Source organism: Phalacrocorax carbo, chromosome 7 (assembly GCF_963921805.1).
Source record: "Phalacrocorax carbo chromosome 7, bPhaCar2.1, whole genome shotgun sequence".
Taxonomy (NCBI): Eukaryota; Metazoa; Chordata; class Aves; order Suliformes; family Phalacrocoracidae; genus Phalacrocorax; species Phalacrocorax carbo.
In genome coordinates, this window is record NC_087519.1 from 12,259,019 (window position 1) to 12,278,705 (window position 19,687).

Here is a 19,687-nt window from a genome sequence, read left to right on the forward strand (position 1 = left end):
TTGAACAGATGTACAAGCCATCAAGCTTGACTTTACTGGGCAAACTGTGAACAACTTAAAAAAAAACAAACCTAAAACTGGTAGGCACATGGGTAAGGATGTCTGGCAGAGGAATCCCTGCTGCTTCTGCAGATGTTGCATTTCACAAACCCAAGGCTTCAGTGAGCATGAGGATAAGGGTGCTATAGTTGATACTGCTGCTACTACAGCTCTAAATTAAGCCCCATTTCTTTATCAGCAGTTACTCTAGAAATGCACCATTCATGAGCACTGTGTCTAGAGATTTTAGTAATTACTAGCAATTGTTAGAACTGCGTTCTACCATCTACAACCCAAGGTGTGGAATCTCTTGGACTACTTAAATACTAATTCCCGGACCTACAGTGGATTGTGTGTTAACAGAGTGTTTCTTGTATGCAGAGCCACGGAACTGAGGAACTGAACAGAAAAGAGATTGTAGATTTGGACCATAAGTGAGTAACGTAGCAATAAACTACATGGTATAACATAACAGATATCATCCTCAGGTTCCACATATGCGCTCTATTTGGCGACCTCACAAGGGCCTTGCGTAAGACTCCCTCTTAAATCTTGTATTTATTTTCATGATATCTTACACAGAGAACGCACAAAATTTTTAATAGGTTTTATTAGTGCATGTAACTGCCAAGATTCAACTCTAGGTTTGAACACCAACAGATGGATCTAATTTTTTCATTCAGATGAAACAACAAACTGTCATCATTTATTGTATGCTTAATTAATGTGCTTTGGTGTTGTCTTGATAACTTGAAGCAGTGGCTTTTCCCTTCAGAATAACACATTTTGTAATAGACTTCCTTTTTGTCTCAGATACAGACTTGGCTCTGGTCACCGGTGCAAATGACAGAATGAACTCAGCAGTGCAGGAAGATACTGGTTCTATTATCACTGGCATGCCAAAGCTGGAACTCTGGAAAGGGGGTGGGGGGAAGAAGTATGAAAACCTAGTGGCAGAGTTCAGTACAGTGTTAGTTATGGTATGTTAATTTCTCATAAGAAAAGTGCCAACATATAGAGAAACAAAAAAGAAATGTCTCTTCTAAATTGATGCCTTACGAGAGGAATATATGTAGGCACGTTTAACTGAAAATGGCTACCACCTGTGCAGAGGGGACAGAACTTTAGAGAAAAAGCAATCCTGGACACTTCCATAGGACCATCTGTATGTTGGAACAGCGACAGTATTGCATGTTACCTGGCTTGCTTGAATCTGTGTTAGTTTTCATGGACTTCAAAAGATTCAAGATTTCTTGTTACTTACCCTGTTATATTTTTTCAGTGGATTCTCCTTTTAAAATGAGCAAAATCAAATTAGCCTGTGCCTACGTTAAGAGATTATTCTGCGTTTAAGAGTTCGGCAGTATAGTTTTGTTGGCAAATTCCCTGGCAGCTGCTTCAGGCATTGATTTTAAACCAGTTCCCCAGATAAAGTAAGACTTATTCAAGGAAAAGAGGAAGCTTTTGGTAACATAAAGGTTTCTATGTTATATTTTTTGCCAACACAGTCATGATAGAAAAGAATGCACACAATTTTATACTCTTAACTGACATAGGTATGTAGATTGACACCACTATTCCAAACACACTTAGACACGTGTGAGGTTGAAAGAGGAAAAAGCACGATCCAACTGTGTTAAGTAGACTGAGGTGCTTTACATGCTTCTGAAAATTGAAGCTGTATCAAGTTGCTTCCTTGTTTGTGTAAATACAAAAAAATTGACTCTGCAGCATTGATTTAGCCCAAAGAAAGCCTGTTAACAGAGAAGCTACACAGAATGCTTCAACTGTATAGGCTAATCACTAGAAAATGCAGGCTCAGGTCAGCTGGAATTCATGCTGCATTTGGCAAACAATTTACCCATGAAACTGAAGCCCCAGAAATATTTTTTGAAAGATATAAAACATTTATGATCTTGAAATACAGAATTTTTATTTAGCATTAGCAGCAACAATTAAGTCTGTAGTCAGCTTGAGCAATCTTTTTTTGCTGGAACCCAAAGTATTGTTGTTCTGTAGAAAAGATACTAAAAAGACACTAAGGATACTTTTTTTTTTTGTTTAGACTTACCAAGAGTCTGATTTCGTTTAATTCATTAGCATCTTCTCCAAAGTAAATAGTTTCAGAAATTGTACTAAAGCAGACCTTTAGGCTGTGAGGGTGGCATTCAAGTATGGTTTAAAAGTAAAGGCTCACTGATTATATGAGACATTTCAAAATGGAGTGCATCCTAGGAATGTATTTTATAACCTAGTTTCTAATTGAGTAGAAGTTTGGTTTTCCATAGGGAAGCCAGCCTAACTCATTATGATGAAAGGTGCAAGAGTCCAAAAGTATGTTTAAAACCAGGACTTGTACACATTAACAGATAGGTATTAATATGACTAGAGATGATATCCAATCACTGTTGATGGTATGTCTGTTGAAGATGATAATGAGGCATAAAATGTTGCAGAAAATGAAAAGACCATGTTACTTACCTCACAGACAACTTGCTGTATTAAAGTTACATGTTATTCCAGATCATATGTACAAAAATGTATTCTCACAGAGTAAAGGCCAGGTCTTATCTCAGTTTGGTAGGATGGGAGGTATATTATAAAAGTTACAGGTTTACATTAATAGATGTACATGCTGTTGTTTGTAATAAAATTACACTGAAATACAGTAAATACTAGCATAAACTGAAGAATTTATAAACTAATTGCATATTAATAAAAAACCCAAAATAACAGAGAAACACTAACTCTGGTTTATTTTATTCTCCAGTAAATAATCAAAAGACAGCAAAAAAACCATCATATTGCATTATATATAATAAGAATTTTCTATCAAGGGCCATAGACATGCATGTTCACGGTTGGTGACCATGCATGCAATTACTTGAGGCAAACGCATTCTCCTTCGCACCAGGGTGGGTGCACTCTTGCTCCTTTCTCCTCTTCTCTGCTAAACAAATGGCAGGGCATGATCCATGGCATTTCCTCTGTGCAGGTGAGCCAGAATTTCTGAGGAGTTCAACACTCTTGATTTTTATTTGCGGTTTTACTCTTTTAATTGTTTTGAAATAACCCGTTTACCCCTTTGGCCTCTTTTGGCATGCCCTGTTAAGCCTGGATGGATGTGCTTAACTTTTTTTTTTCACAAATGTAATACTTCAGCGCTGCTTGGAGATGCAAAGAAAACATGATACTTTACGAGAAAACAGTGGGAGCTACGCTACACTCGGAACAGTGAAAAGGTATAAAATATTATTTGTTTTTCCAGTGTATTGTTTGGAGGGATAATCCAGCACTTGTGCTGGATAGTGCACCCAAACTTAACAAATGAATTCCTAGTCAAACTACTCATCTGTGTACATTAACAGGCTCAGCTATATGTCTATATCGAAAGTATACATTTGCTCTGTACATTTAACAGCTTATTCTTTAATTTAGTAAACTCTGATATCACACTTTGATTTTCTTTGTCTTTACATTCCCTAAGACAGAAACAGCACACGAGAAAATCTTTGGCTCATGTCCTAATGCATTCATCGCTAGGAGACAGGTATATGTACACATACTTTTGTATAGCTCTCCTATCCCTGTTGTTGGAAAAGCAGAAATTATACTCAGAGCATTTGAAGTAATAATACTTAGCCTTTAGATTTCATACTGAGTTCAACTGGTTCATGGACAAAGCTTCCTGTGTAGGGACATGTTACTCAGAGGCAGAAATTAACTTTACAGGTAAGGGAAGTGAAGCGCACAGGCTCATAGGTCGAGTAGGACTCGATCTTGGGTATACTGGTGTGGAGCATTCTCTTCTGTTCACTCTTCCGTGGTATGTTTCTAAACATCCTATTGCAACACCCGCAGTCTGAAAAGTCAGCGGTAAAATCATAGTTGATTTGAATGTGATAACAGCACCAGTATTGCTAAAGTTAGACAAAAATGTCAGTTTTCACTGAGGCAAAAATACAAAGTATGCTTTGCATTAGAGAAGTAGTTCCCACCTCTTGCAGTGGGACTCAAGAACTATTTGACTTTTTTTCTGGCAGTTAGTGGTAAATAAACCACACCACTATGAGTGTTTTTAAAGTTTAATGTGATACACTGCTTTCAAAATTCTACAGCATCTGATTTCTCTTCAGAATCCATAAAAAGGCAGCAATGTGTTATCTCTCCCAACCAGGGAACAAGAAGAATGTCGTAAATTTTTCATATAAACACTTACTTTGAATGTTGGTATGACTAAGTGTTGCCAGTCAAAATGAACATTCTTACTAGTGAGAGCACTGGAATTTTACTAAAATAGTGTCTCTCAAGACAAGGGATAACAGTTCAGAATTACATTGAATTGTTCAGTACCTCAGTAGGTGACCTCATATTCTGGTGTCAATAGATGAGCGTCTTACTGCCACATGCTCTTTTCATCTTAGTGGGAAAGCTTTCCTGTTTTAACATTGCTGCAGTCACTGTTTTGTGTTGCAAAAGAAGTTAGATGAATTCAGCTGATGCACAGGTTTTTGGAATACTTTGAAACACAAGTCAGTGGTACCTGGGAGCGTGTTATAACAGCATTATAGTAAATTATGGGAAACTAACAGGAAGTTTCCCTCCCTCCTTATTTTGGTATTTTCAAAGATAGGAATTATCATATTATGTTTCATCTTACGTAAGTATGCTAAGACCACCATTTATGGAGACAGACTGATTTTTAAAGCATTCAGGCAATATACTGAAACTTAGTGCAAGAGAAAAGCAAGAACAGATCACTACATTACTCCACCATTGGGGATGAAGAAGCCTATGTGGAAAACCAGATGGACTCAAACTGAAAAAAAATTGCAAAAAGCAGTAGCAAAGGATTTAAATGGGGTGAGAATACAAGTGCTTTGGAAGATTCTGCTGCAGATTCCAAGCTGCCACCTCTTTTCAATCTCAACATGTCTTTACCCCGTTCACTGACATGACCCTTTATTCAACCTAGGCTTGGATGACTTTTATGCTACCTTCCACAAAAAGAATTGTTTTTTGCAGCTCCCTCTCCTATTCATTTTGAGAAAGGGATTAAATCCTCCCTCTGAGCAAGCATACAAACATGTTAAAGTGAAGCCACTTCACACTCCTGGCCAAACAAAGAATGAAAATACCCACAATAAGCAAAAGCAGATGGCTTCAGTGGCAGGAAATGAATGAGCCAGACTGCAGGTAAAATGGTTCTCTGAACACATCTTGGAGGTTTGTAATGACAGGTTCTTTGTTATCTGTGACCTCCCCACAGGAGGCCAGATGTCTTCTGTTGAGAAAGGAGATAGATAGAGATGCTCTTCCTTTTCCTCCCCCTTTAACTTATGGCTGTTTAAGTTACTGCTAATGGAAATAGAAGCCTGTTTTCCCCCTTGCTCTCTCTGATGTTTTTGGAAACAGAAGACATAGTTAGTGAAGGGGTACTCTGATATGAAAGAAAGGGCCCAGAACTGGCCTTTACCTCCCCGTGACCCTCATTTTAAAGAACAGGGAGGCCAGTGCTGCTAATTGCATTTGAAAGGATTAACCACTTGATCGCTTTCATTTGGTAGAACGCAATGTCTCAAAGCTGGAAAAATGTATCAGCCGTATTGAGACCTTTTCAGTGTGAGGTGGGTGATTTCGTTGGTTTGGCTTCTTATACCAGTACTGAAATAAAGTAGAGGATTTAAATGTATTTACAGAGGGGAGAGCAGGATATGGGAGAGAAGGGGGAACTGCATCTGCTGCTCAGATAGAACAGATTTGCAGCAGAAGCGACAATAACCTCCTTCCTGCCCTCATAAAAGGTTATCATAGGAATATCAACAGAGCATGACTAATTACAGATATTAGATGTGCCTCTGTCACTTGGTATAAGAATGACTCTTGCATTACACTGAGGTTACACTGGAAGAAAAAGAATCTGAACCCAATGCCTGGACAGAGTGTCCAGATTTAAAATCTTTTCTGTACATTGATTTCACCTGAGAATTAAAATTACTTTTGGAATAGATACCTAATTCCCATTGCTCAAATAAAGTGAGGTACACAAAGCTTAAATTTGGAAACTGTTTTTAACCTTATGAAAGTATTTTCCAAAAGTAACAAAGAACAGTTTATATAAGCTTTTATCTGACCTCTGCTTCTTAAATAAAAAAACATGTTTTCAGGGAAATCTGTCTTGGAAGTAACCCTTCCCCCCTGATTTTTCTCTCTGGTTCTTGTAAAACATTAGGTCAGTGGGTTCATTTTATTTTTGCTTATTTAAAGTGGGTGAAAGTTTCCTTCTCAAGCTATTATACTTGTGTGATTTTTTTGTTAAATATTACAGCAATCTTTGTTTAAGAAATACAAGAACAGACGGAAATGTCAAAAGACTATCAAAATTCATACCAAAGGAAATAGCATTAATCATTGTAAAAAGCCGAAATAACCTCTCAATAGCAATAAGAACCAAATGAATAAGAAATCTGTTGTTTCAATATCACTGAGACATGACTGCTGATTTTTCTCATTGCCTGGAACATGAACTCACAATACACTTAACATCTGTGCCACTATATATGTATATTTAAGAACAATCTTTCTCATTCTGACTTCAAGCCTGCGTTTCTCGTGGTGCCGTTGTAGTTCACGCATGCTTCACGTGCACTCACGTATCTTAACTAGCATTTCCTTTTGCAAATCGAGATGTTTTAGTTGTCCACTGAAATGCGTTTTTATGTGTTCACTTGAGCAGATAAGCATACAAATCTGAAGTATGACCTGCAAAGAGAGTGCATTTGTATCTTGTGTTTTAAGCAATGTTAACTTGGATTTCCATATCTCAAAGCATGAAACATAGTACAAATCGGTTGTTTGAGCCTGTATGGATTGCTTTTCAAATGTAAAAAGAATTTCTTGAAGTATTTTCAAGGTGCTGCTTCTGTGTTCACCAGGGTGTGAGGATGCCCTCCTGGAGAGTATGCTGCAGGTCATAATTTAGCCATATTTGTTGAGGAAAATGTACAATAAAAACTTTGGAATTTTTGTTTGAAAAATAATGTATTATATTTTTCAATCTGTGTCACTTCAACAAGATTTAATTTTTTCTTAAGTAACACACTTCTGAGAGTATTCAGAAATATTTATCCATCTTGTATCGTACCTCTAATGAAACATTTTTTTCTACCTTAAGACTATAATTTTTACCAACATGTATTTTTCTAGAAGAACATCCTCATACGATAAAAATATATTTGTATAACTCTGCTTGTAAAGACACAGCTTAGGTCTATTACTTCTGCCAGAACTAGCTGTATGGTACAGCTTGGCAAAAACACTTGTATAATTACACTCACATGTGATGACTCTGCGAGCAGTGCTACAAATACCAGCAAAAATTTCATCGGCATAGACAAAGCCTTATTTATGCTGTTCAAATCTGCACTATTACTGCAAAAGAAGAAACACAGCAGATTCATAGTCTGCCTAATTTAAGGAAGTCTTGTCAGAAACGTTGTGGTCAGAACCACCACCTTCTCTATTTCTTTTTTCTGCAAATTACTTTAAGTACTGCAAAAAGATCATCATTCTCAGGCCACTCCTACAGTGCAAGGAGCACTTTCTGCTGCTTAGAATGCAAGTACGTGGCATGTAAAAAAATTTTATTGTCTGTGATATGCCATAGTGACATTTGTTAAGTTAGTGTTCCCAAAAACAATAACAATGATATTATATAATAATAAACACTGGACTAAATTAATTTGTTTGAAGAAGTCTAAAATCATCCAAGAGGTTGGAAATAATTTAACAGAATGTGTAAAGAGATTGCTCTCTTCTATTACTAGGACAATTTTCCAGACTTAATCTTGAAAGTACATAATTTATATTCTATTCACTTAATTGATATGGTCTTTCATCTTGTATTGGTGCCCTCCTCCCCCCAAATTAAATACTATCCTAATAATTTCAGTAAGTTTTTGCTGTCATGGAAGTGAAATCACTATTACTGGTTAAACCACAAAGAAAACACCTGAAACAAAGTATTAATAATAATAATGATAAAAAGCTAGCATGCAAATTCCTTTTTACAGTTAGATCGCTTCTTCTGGCAAGAGGGGCCAAGTCGTCCTATCCCCACCTCAGGAAATAATCTCACTGTGATGAGCATATCAGTAATATTTAGCAAAGCATAACTGTTTTCAAATAAGCAATTCTAATCAGACTGCTCATCTGAGTACTACAGCCTCAGGTGTGCAGGACATGAGGTCTGCAGCTTACTTTTGGGCAAACACTATGGCCATTACAAAGAGTACAGCCTACTTCCAGGTTTTGGTTAGACAAAATAGTTATATTTGTGCAGTTTATCATTACAAAAGAAACAAAATAAAACGTACTGTTACTTACCTATAGACAGACATCTTACTCTTTTCCTGCACAACACTTGGCATTTTTAATCAATGTGTACATAAATGAAAAGAAAAAAAGCAGATTATCATATTGTCCTTTGTAGTTCTCTTTCAAAATCTCCTGATGATAGTCCACAAGGAAATAATAAATTGCTTCTATTGTGGAAAGGTATGTATCTGGCTTTCCCTTCTGATGGCGCCAAAAGCAAGTCTTCCTTGTCTTCAACTCAATTTGCAGCAACCCTGCCAAGAAAAAAGCTGATACATTAGACAATGTGGATTGGTGGATGGGATGCCAAACACATCTTTATTTTTGTTTTCTAACTTTGCCGCTAGCCTGCTAGGTGCTGGCATGCAAATAATTTCTCTTCCTGTACCTCCGTTTTTCATGTGTAAAATGAAGGCAATAATTTTATCCTCCATTAAGGACCATGTTGAAATTTGATTAAAAAGCGCTGTACGTTCCAGGTTACAATCCTCATATTTGCAATTAAAACTTAGAGGCTATCCCTTCATTCATCCAGCCTCACAGCCCCCAGTAAACTGCGGGGTCTCTTCAGATGGGAAGAGTGAAACCCACACCTACAAAGACTCATCAGTGCTCATAAAATAATTACTCAAACTTCATCTTTTGCAAAGCTAACACCTTTCAAGTGTAAAATAGACTTCTAGCTTTCCGGAACTGAGGAGTATTTGCTAAGAGCCAGACACTTTTCACTTGTGCTTAAGTAACTGAAATCTCATCGAGATTACTCATAAGTAAGTACAACAGAATCTGGCCATTAATTTTATTAGAAACTAAAAGCATTCCCACTTGAGATGAAAGAAAGAAGTTTGGTCTTTATATGGCATATGAAAATCTTTTACCTACTAGAGACTCGGTAACTGTTCTATTATTCAGATGAATTTTAAACATGTATCTTGATTTTTATGTTCCTTAAGATGTACAAACTACTCAAAATTAAAAACACCTTAATGTGTAATCACTTTGAAAACAGGTTGGACAGTGTATATACCTGTCAATACCATGATCAGGCTGTAAAATTATCTTTTTCTAAATGTTAAAATCAGACACTAAGTGTTTGTCATAGAATGGTTTCATACAAGTAAGAGTGTAAACAACAATATGGCTTAAGAATTCCTTGGAAATTATGGACAGAGGTTCCACAAGGTCCAAATTCAGGATCGCCAACGGGCCTATGGCCCAGCACTTGTTATTCTATACTTTCTACTTTCAAACTAGGTTTAATTCTTTCTAGTGTAATTGCAAGATGGATTTAGTTGTTCACTTTGTAGTTAGTAATGTATATCTTGCATAGTAACAGAAAACAGTAAACAGCGTTTTAAAAAAAAAAAACCCAACACAAAAAACCCCAACAGGAGATTCTATCACTGAATTTAAATGTTATTGCTGGCATTTTGGAACTAAAAAATCAAAATAATGTAGTCTAATTATTACCTCCAATAATCCTATATATGTGTATTCAAAATAGCAACAGGAAATTGCATTAAGCTTGTTTCCCTCAAGAGGTTTCAGTACTCAAATTCTCAGTCCTAGTCAAAGTGAAAACTTTCATCAAGTTCAGGGAGGTTTCCACCCTAACAGCAGTAAACTAAATTTAGATGATGATTCCTCCAATGTAAACTCCCACCTATTTGTGGTTTGAATACAAACAAAAGTTCACTGAAGGCAAGACTACTGATACGGCTGAGCTTGCCACAAATGCAGGATCAATTAATTTCAAACATAGAATTTTAGGAGTTTTGTCACAAAAAAAAACTTAGAGGGGGTTAAGGGTTACAGTTTACTGAGCATGTTTCTATCATCTGTACTGTATTTGTATCTATGCAGCCAAAGGCAATGTTTTATTACAAATACTGATTGTTCATATGACAGCTTACAAACTAAGGAAATTAACAAGTTGGTTTTACTTTTTTAGCATCCACATACTTTGAGCTCATTAGAAAGAGATGTTTCTATGAATTTGAGATCAAGTGAAATGGAAATACAGCTACCTTTAAATCTACTTAGGCAATGTAACCAAACTTCCCTCACAAAAGTTGTTCTCCTGTATATGTATCTTATGGCAGACAATACCTTTCCAAGAGATCTCCCACCTTTCCTTAAGCCTCCACTTTTTTTTTTCCTGACATGTTACATCCTATTATCACAGCAAATCCCTGTGGTCCCTCCACTGTAATAATCAAATGCTCAAACCTGTAGGATCCTATATTAATCATGTTTGATCACTGATGTTACATCTAAGAGAGATTTTAAGTTCTTATCAACAAGATGTAAGCAAGCTGTGAACTTTACACACATGATGAAGCCTGTTGCTTACTCTGAGCCCTCCATCACCTCTTCATTCCTATAGTTCATATAGTGAGCTGGGAGATTAATCAGTTCAAGAAATACCCTTTCTGAAAAATTTAAGTAATGAATAATTACGGTTTGTACCTATGGTAGTAAGAGTCTAAGCTCTTACTAATGTACCTATTGTTATTTTAATTATACTGTTGATTTCCTAAAGACGTAACAGCTTGAAAATGCTATTTCAGGCAGGAATTCTGCTCTTTTCCTAATCTTTTAGATTCCCAAGGTTTATGAGTAACTGAAGGATTTAGGCCGAGGAAGAAGGGGTTTACACACCTTGGATTCACCTTGCCTCTGCTATGGCCCCTGAATCATGTCTGCATATCTTATTTTAGAAAGAATGTGGAAACTCACGACAGAACTCCCCCTTCTAATTTGCATCACACCCCTGCATGTGATTTTGAGGGAAGAAGAAAGATGAAAATGTGAGGACAATGAGATTTGTCAGAAACCAAGGATGAGGGGTGTTTGGCTCAGAGAACATCCACTTACTGTTCTCAAATATCGTAGCTGTGTCTAGGTAAAGGCTACCATTTTCTTGCAGAAATGAGAGCAAGCACAGAAACGTAAAAAAACCCCACAAATGACTTAAGCAGATATATGATTCAGTGTTGTACAAGAGAATGTATGAGCTAATAAAACAAGACATTTGGCTAATACAAAGGGTATCAAACTTACAGGTAAAAAACCCAAAGCAATCTGTTTCTTTAACAACCACGTTCATGTTGCCAATAACCTTCATTGCTCATATGAGAAAGTAACGGTTAACATTAAATGCAACTGTTTCCTTTCTGATCTAGTGATCACTTTTAATGAAGTAATTAATCCTAGACATTACCAACTTTCAAATATTTCCTGTCTTTAACACAACTGATTTAGTTTTGCTTTCTAAAGATATATTACACCACTTTTCCAAGATGTATTTTTTGTCCGTTTTCTAGGCTGTTTTTTTAAGATTGATGTACTCATTTGCTTTTTCTTGTAGTACAATTAACTAGATTTACTCTACATATAACTGTGGGATTACAAAACACAAAGCTTTTCTTCCTATTTTATTGGCTCCATTAATGTTTCCATCCCGTATTTCTTTTAAGTTCATGTTTCTGAGTGAGTATGGCAATTACTTTTTATTTGGAGTTATGCTCATTTTTGAACTTAAAATATTCCTTATATTAGTTGGACAATGGCTTCATTTGTAGTTGAACTGAAAAATGACAACAGTTCTCTATTTTTAATGTGTGTATGTTGTGGTTTAACCTGGCAGGCAGCTAAACACCACAGAGCCGTTCGCTCACTCCCCCCACAGTGGCATAGGGGAGATAATCAGAAAAAAGGTAAAACGTATGGGTCAGGATAAAGATAATTTAGGAAGGAAAGAAAAATAATAATAATGATAAAAGAATATACAGAACAAGTCATGCACAATGCAACTGCTCACCACCCACTGACCAATATCCATCCAGTTCCCGAGCAGCAGACCTGCCTGCCAGCCAACCTGCCCACTTTTTTTTCAGCATGACGTCATATGGTATGGAATATCCCATTGGCTGGTTGGGGTCAGCTGTCCTGGCCGTGCCCCCATCCCAGCTTCTCATGTACCTCCAGCCTGCTCGCTGGCAGGGCATTATGAGAAGCTGAAAAGTCCTTGACTTAATATAAGCACTGCTCAGCAAAAACTAAACCATCAATGTGTTATCAACATTATTCTCATCCTAAATCCAAAACGGCACTATATCAGCTACCCGGAAGAAAATTAACTCTATCCCAGCTGAAACCAGGACAGTGTAGAACATAAACATTTCATCAATTTATGCCTAAAGAAACCCTGCCCCATTCATCTTGGAAGGCAAAACTGCAATCTCCAAAATTAGTATTAATGCAACTTATGCCCTCTCTGGCAGGCACTAAGGAAAACAAAGAATGCATGGTTGTGCGCACTGTTATACCTGCTGCGTGGAGGGCAAAATTCTTCCTGGGTGTGGATAAAAGAGACTGACTTGCATGACGCTAGTCATGCCTTACAGCAATCCTGAAAGGTGCTCAGGGAAACAGAGGACTAGAATACAGCTAGAACAGAGATGGAGTTCTAGAAAGGAGGAAAGCGTCCAGATCAGCATTCACATGGGGTAGCTGGAAGCCATTCTGTAAGAGCTCCAAAGTAACAACAACCATGAATTTTTGACTGACTGCATAAACTTCCATGGCAATCTTCAGTTCCCCTGGGTGCCTGTTACTTTTCTTAAATTTATCCTTTTAAAGTAAGTTCCAAATGCTTTACAGTAACTTGCAACATGCAATTACTCTAATCTTTACAGTAATACTTCAATTTATTTGATAGAGTATGTTTTGTGTTAAATGGAATACTTGGTAACAGGATTTTAATTAGCCAATACATTATACTAACGTGGGATTCTTTAATAAACTGACCAGACAGCAAGGCAACATTAATCCTGCATATAAGAAGTCTGTGAAATTCCTTGTGGGGTCCAGAGCAAAGCAGGCATTAGTAAGCAGTTATATATATGTTACATCTAAACTGGATAGCCTGCCTCCCAGCTAAGTGCACCTTTTTCACTAAGGAAGATATTTCCAAACTCCTACTTATCTCAAAGGAAACTGAATATTATTGCTAAATTGTTTTATCTTTTGCAGTTTTATTTAGAATACTTAACTGTAAATTTCTTGTAATGAACCTAAGACAAAAAACCTTTGCAGAATTATATGGTTTTCCTTTCAGAGATGGGAGGGTATGGAAGGCAAGCAGGCATTCCCCCTTCTTCTGGAAAGCAGTGAGGACACTGAAATGACCACGAAACACAGAACTTTTACTAGAAAAATAAACCAAGCCCTTACATGCTTGCACTTTATCTCCCAGATCCCTCTTTCACCTTCTAGTGACCTGTCTGCCACTAGAGTGTATAAAAATTTTCCCATCTCTCCTGAAAAAGTAGGTAGCCACCTGCAAAGGAAATCTTTCTGTATTCCTTCAGAGGTCATTCAAACCACTGTTCTATTGTCTTACATGACAGCTTCCATTCTGTAAGATTGAGGAAATTTGTTTCAATAGACAAGTGGGAGAAATAAATGGAAATTCTTTCTTAATAATAATCTTATCACTTTGCAAAATAAATTATATGATATGAAAAGTAATGGAGTCTTTAGCTTAGGAAGTCTTTTACAGCACTGAAAGAGGTTGTTGAATCTTTCATGTATACTCAGATATAGGGTGAGGTATACACTTATATCATGCTCAGGTCTCTTATGTAGACATGTATTTCCCTTAATAATTTCTGTAGCAATAACATCTCAACATATCAACTTTTTTTTTTTTACCTTGAAGTCGTTCATCAGTTATTATTTTGTTAGTCTGATTCCAGGTACTGTCAATAAATATTATTTTCTTCAGACTAGTGCCTTCGTTCCTGTTGCTTGAGATGCATTCATTTAGATTTTTTTCTTCTTCTTTAGATTCTAATTTTGCTTGCTTAAAAAGTGGCTCTCTGGACCAGTCATCATCATCATCACCAACACCTTTCTTAGCGTACTTTTGGAGATGGAAAACAATATCTTTTACTGAAACTGAATTGGGGCCAGGAAATATAAGTGCTATCTAAATAAAGAAAAGAAAGAAATGAGTGTCAACAAAATCTAGTAAAACACCAGGAATTGTTTCACTAAAGAACAGAAATTTTCTATCCCCACCCACAAACATTAGAGTCAGGGGAAGATGAAAGGGTATTTAAAAAAAATATTATATTGTCCAAAAGGATAGAAGACTATGTTAAGATAATGAGTAAAGATACTCATTAGAGATCTTTAATTAAATGTCACCTCCCTGCATCTACTACCAACTCTAACACTTCTGTAAAAAAAAAAAGGATTTTTTTAGGCAAGACAATCGTGTCAGCCCTGAGGGAAGTTCCAATTTCACTTGTCATTGCAGTGTATGTGGCAGGAAGGCCATAAAGAATACTTCATTCTTTATGTAATGTAATTTCATTCACAAATTCTAGATCAGAGGAAACAATCTCTTCTGTCCTTGCGTCCACTGCAGGTCCCACTAATATCTTACGTGAAGACAACCACTGGCCTTAGTATGTTTCCAGTAGCTTATTGCAGCATTCAGAATCTGTGACTTGGAAAGCCTGGACAATACAAAGTCACTGCCATCTCTTCCCACTTTTGCCTGCCTTCCCCATTGCTCTTTTTGCTTTTTTCCAGCTTCCTGCCCCTTTGCCACATATGCTTTTCTTGATGGCTCACTCCTTGAAGAAAGCAACATCTCTATGAGAGATGTATATTATCCTCTTCTTCACGTAGTCAAACAATAATGAAAGTGTTAATTATGACATCAAATGTGTAAATATTAGTTTTCAGATTAATCACACCTTTTAAATAAGCATATAAAGCCAAGCTCATAGCTCACGTTTTTCAGGCTCTGTTCTGACTGTGACAGACAATAGCTCCATTTCAGTGAATGTTAAAAATTAAGGAAGTTTAAATGCTGCAGCTGCTAAATACAATGAGCACAACAACTAACTGCTGTTCAACTTGCTGTAAATCAAATACTTTCACGTGTTTAAGCAAAATACTTATGGTACACAATGAATCATATTATCCATTATCTAAGGAGGCGAACGTACGAAATTCAAGGTGGTTAGATAGTGCTACAGCTTTTCCAAGCTCTGGAGCACAGCCCATAACCACTGTACATTTGTAGGCCCAAGCTTTGAGAGAGCTCAAGGTGGAGCGGACTGGATTAATACAATAGTGCTTTCCTCCTGCTCCCTCCCAGAAGAGTGCAGTACAACTGCAGGAGGAAGTACAGAAGATACCTCTGCATCTCCCCAGTGCAAAGCCCTGCTATCTATATAGAATTTCTTACTTCATGCCTTTTTTCTTCATATCCTGGAATGCAAGGGTATTTATAAATTGTAACATCATCAGGTGCCAGGAGCTTAGCATGCACAGCAGTGCTTTTGCCATCTGTTTCATTTGGGTGTTTAATAATGTCAATCTTCAAAGGTAACTACAGTAAGAAAGGAAAAAAGAAACAACATTTATGATCATATATACAGGGACAAAAATTTGTACAAAAATTTATGCAAAATCCAGAAGAAATCCTTATGGGCATGTAATTAAGGCATATTTGACTTTTTGACAATGTTTTTGTTTTAATAGATTTAGAACTAAACTAGACACAAGTGAGAACTACCTGTTACATTTTCTCTGTTCACGTAAACACCCAAGTATGCAATGAATGCAATCTGGAATGCTGCAGCAGAAGCATGGTAGAACGCCTAGAAATTCTATCAATAAGGTAAATAAGACATGGTCTTAATTCAAGCAATAAAATGATCCTGAATATGACTAGTTATCTGTATTAGGTATCTACCCTATTGCAAAAATGGCCATTTCAATGAAAATACACCTCAACTCAGTAGGTCAAATTTCCAAAGTACTTCTAAAGTACTTTCACGATGCTGTCAAAGTACAGAGTGTCTTCAAAATGCATTCTAGTTCCTAGGTGATTTTGCAAAAGTCTCTCAGTCCTCTTTGATGGTTTCTCCACATATTTTAGCTGAAGGGCATTACACTTTTTATTCTTTATTTATATTTAAGAGTGGTTATGTGACATTTAGGAATGTCTTTAGGTCACAATTTATGTAAAATTCACTCTTGGTTGTGGACAGATCATACTCTTTGTTCACAATACACTCTGTACTGGCCAGAGATGTTAGAAACTGAAGAATGAAGGTAGGAGCACTGTAAATAAACTTTTAAGAACTAAGTGAAAACATTGCCATTTGCATAGGAAGCTAAGTTCAACTTATCTTCTCTCCTAGTAGATGCATCAATATTTATGTGAGGACCGGAACATTGTGAATGTTTGTACATGTAATTAATCAAATAAGAACAATAATTTTATCTAACTGTAGTTTACTCATACTTGTGGCTGTGTTAAAGATAAATGTCCGTAAAGAATTAATCAGAAAAGCAATGGTCACAGACAGACTGTCTGTTCTCTGTCCCCAGTAACTACACGGCCCAAGAATATCGTAAAAAATCCATACAAAATATTAACCTTCACAGTCGGAATTTCTTTGGTAGGGACAGTTTCAACAGGAACAAAGCACGTATAACAATAAAACATCCTTGAACTACTGCATCGGGGGCATTTTGATCTCCCACTCTTTTTTGCCTTTTCGAGTACTTCCTGTGATGCTAACTGTAATTGTTGAAGTGGGTTATCTTGAAACGATGATGGAGTCTGCAATTCTAGACTTCCCAAACGTTCTGTATTTTGTTTTGGTCCTTGAGGGTTTTCTTCATTGAAAAGCGTAGACGAATTTAAAGACATGGTTAGCTGAAACAGACAATATGTTGCAGCTGTTAAAAAATCCAATATACTATGAACTAATTTATTGGAAAGGATCCTATTTAGCAAAAAATACTCATCAGAGAAGGCATTTCCTATAGTGGAAAGAACAGTAAAATCACCTGATTCAGTTGTTATAGCACCAAGAACTCCAACCAGATTTCAGAAGAGCATGAGAGAAACAGCTAGAAAGAACTTGAGACCTCTATCCTTAATGTATGTATATGCACTTACTAAGATTAGTTATCCCACTCACTTAAATCCTTCAGAATTATATTTTTTTTCTATTGGTAGGATCAGTGTCTAAAAGCTTGTGAAAACACTGGTAGACACTATTGACCTGGATGAACAGTTCCATTAGTCTTCAGCATGACTATTGACAAGGAATTAAATGTTTACAGGACAGAAATCCGTAAGAGAAAAGTTAATTGTACAAATTTAGATCTCTGTCCTGAACTTTATTATGTGTGGGCAAACCAAACTACTTGAACAAAATCCCTGTTGACAGCACTTTGTGAGGTAAAAAAAACTCTTCCAGGAGCAAGGCTTGAGGCTGAAAAACTAGTCTCAAGAGCTAAAACACAGCTTTGGTACTCCATTGTACCAGATTGTAAGTGCTGACCCAGCCTAGACTCGTTCTGCAAGTTTGTATTTATTTAATAACAGCAATAGATTTTTGTCAGGCTTTCTTCAGGACAGATGTCATCTCACCCACTGCAGCTGGCATAATATTTTCACCGTGCACTGAGTAATGTATCAGAAACATGACCGTGTGCCTGTACCCAACCCGGACAGGTCGGTGGTACTGTGTGCAGAGGTTCACAGTCACAGTTTTAGTGAAACCCTTTTGACTAGATCACTTGGGGTCCTCTCGGTCTTCGAAGCAGCCCGCAATTAGGGGCTTACAGTAGTTATAAACTGCCTTTTGTACTCTGTGCTGCATCACTTAAAATGAAAGAAGTCATTCTTAGTATTTACTTTCAGCTAATTTAGGTTTACTTTTTCATGTCAGGGATCACAATTGTGAAATGATGTAACAAAACAGCCATATTTAACAAAAACAATCAATCATTCCTGAGATGTGATCCAAAATTAAGTGTTTAAATAAAAGCAAGTGTAATTTCACTGAAAAATAACAAAAACAAAACTGCCTAACTTTTCAATAAAAATCTAAAATTAATCCCAGAAAAATTAGTTGTTACTTTTAGTAACATTAAATACTCATACATGCTATGATACTTTCCCTTCCCCCACTGACAAGCTCCAACTTTTAAAAGGTCAGGGATGTCCATTCAATTACAAATTTTATAGTGTAATTTGCTTTTAAATATCTTTCAGACAAAGCAAATAGAGCCTACATCTCAGACTAACCCACACTATTATCAAGTTTCCTGAAGAAGCAAAGCGGGCGAGAGGCCCTGTAATTGGACATGCATTCCCAGCCTGCACACTGATTCTTTTCAGTATAATGTCTTATGGCACTGTGGCGTTCAACTGTGACACCCCGAAGCACTTTCATTATTGATACTGACAAGAGATATGCTGCTATAATGGCACAGGGAAACCTCTGTCGTCTCAAAATAGCTGTTCTCGAAGTTACAGCAGTACACATACAGCGTGCTTTTCAAAAAGAGAGAGCAATAGAGTTTAAGCAACTTGTAAGATCCAAATATCGATCGAGAAAGTTTTAAGACTGTAAAGAACGGCTCCCTCTACACCTAACCTCCAAACCCCAGGTGAATCAGCGCCTCGGGAAGGTACCCTCCGTGTTCCAATCGCAATTCTAAGGCAACTTAAAATCTCAGTCGGGACATGAGGGTTTTGTGCAAAGGTCACGCAGCGCGGGAAAGCACGCCCACCTCGGTCACTGCCGAGTGGTGGCTGCTCGACGGCTGCCGAGGGCTGGGGGAGCAGCACAGCAGGGCCGCAGCGCGGGAGCAGCGGCTGCGGGGGCGTCCCGTGGCACGCAGGGCAGCGTGAGGCAGCCTGCAGGACAGCCAGCGGAGCCCGCAGAGGCGCCGGCCTTCGCTCTCGTCATGTCTGACGGAAACAACCACGCACGGCTCCCCTCCGGGCGTGGCCGCGCGGCCGCCGCTGGGGCTCCAGGGCCTCCCAAGGGGCAGAGTCGCCTCCTGCCGCGGGCCGGCCCCGGCGGCGCTCTGGGGAGCTGCCCGGCCGCCCCACACACGGCCCCGCTGCAGCCGCCCGCCCCTCACGGGCGACGGGAGCTGCCAGGAACGCGCGGCCTCCGGCCCTGCGCCCGACTCTCTCCTTCCCCCCGCCCCGCAGGCCTCGACGCCCTCGCCGTGGGGCGGGGAGCTCCACACCACACCGCACCGCTCCTCACCCGCTCCCTCGGCCCCAGCCTCTCCGCGGGCCGCGCTCGCCGCTGAGGGCCGCCCGCCTCTTCTGCGGCCCTCACAGGCCCCGGAACGAAAGTGTCGGGCTCGGCCGCCGCGGGGAGTAGGGGGGCCGGAAGAGTGTGCCCGGGAGGGTGCTTTTCGGCGG

General features: G+C 38.2%; 1 protein-coding gene across 5 annotated transcripts; it reads right to left on the reverse strand.

Annotated features, from left to right (window-relative positions):
- Positions 1–839: 839 nt before the first annotated feature.
- On the reverse strand, positions 840–19,627 carry DTWD1 (DTW domain containing 1). 5 transcript variants are annotated; one of them, XM_064456348.1, is made up of 6 exons: positions 19,527–19,627; positions 16,886–17,167; positions 15,686–15,829; positions 14,134–14,410; positions 8,425–8,669; positions 840–952 (listed from the first exon to the last, which is right to left on the reverse strand). In XM_064456348.1, exons 2-5 carry the CDS (start codon positions 17,159–17,161, stop codon positions 8,440–8,442), a joined length of 927 nt encoding a protein of 308 aa, XP_064312418.1. In that variant the 5' UTR covers positions 17,162–17,167; positions 19,527–19,627; the 3' UTR covers positions 840–952; positions 8,425–8,439. The 5 variants fall into 5 exon arrangements, with proteins under 5 accessions (XP_064312418.1, XP_064312421.1, XP_064312417.1 ...); XM_064456351.1 differs by lacking the exon at positions 840–952 and adding an exon at positions 2,783–3,901; XM_064456347.1 differs by lacking the exon at positions 840–952 and adding an exon at positions 2,783–6,801.
- Positions 19,628–19,687: the final 60 nt, after the last annotated feature.

Excerpts from the sequence above, each read along its gene's own strand:
- DTWD1 (XM_064456348.1), bottom strand. The coding sequence starts at position 17,161 with ATGTCTTTAAATTCGTCTACGCTTTTCAATGAAGAAAACCCTCAAGGA. Across the intron at positions 15,830-16,885 it reads AAGAAATTCCGACTGTGAAG|TTACCTTTGAAGATTGACAT; the intron begins GTTAATATTTTG and ends TTCTTACTGTAG. Across the intron at positions 8,670-14,133 it reads AACTGATGAACGACTTCAAG|GGTTGCTGCAAATTGAGTTG; the intron begins GTAAAAAAAAAA and ends TTTTCTTGGCAG.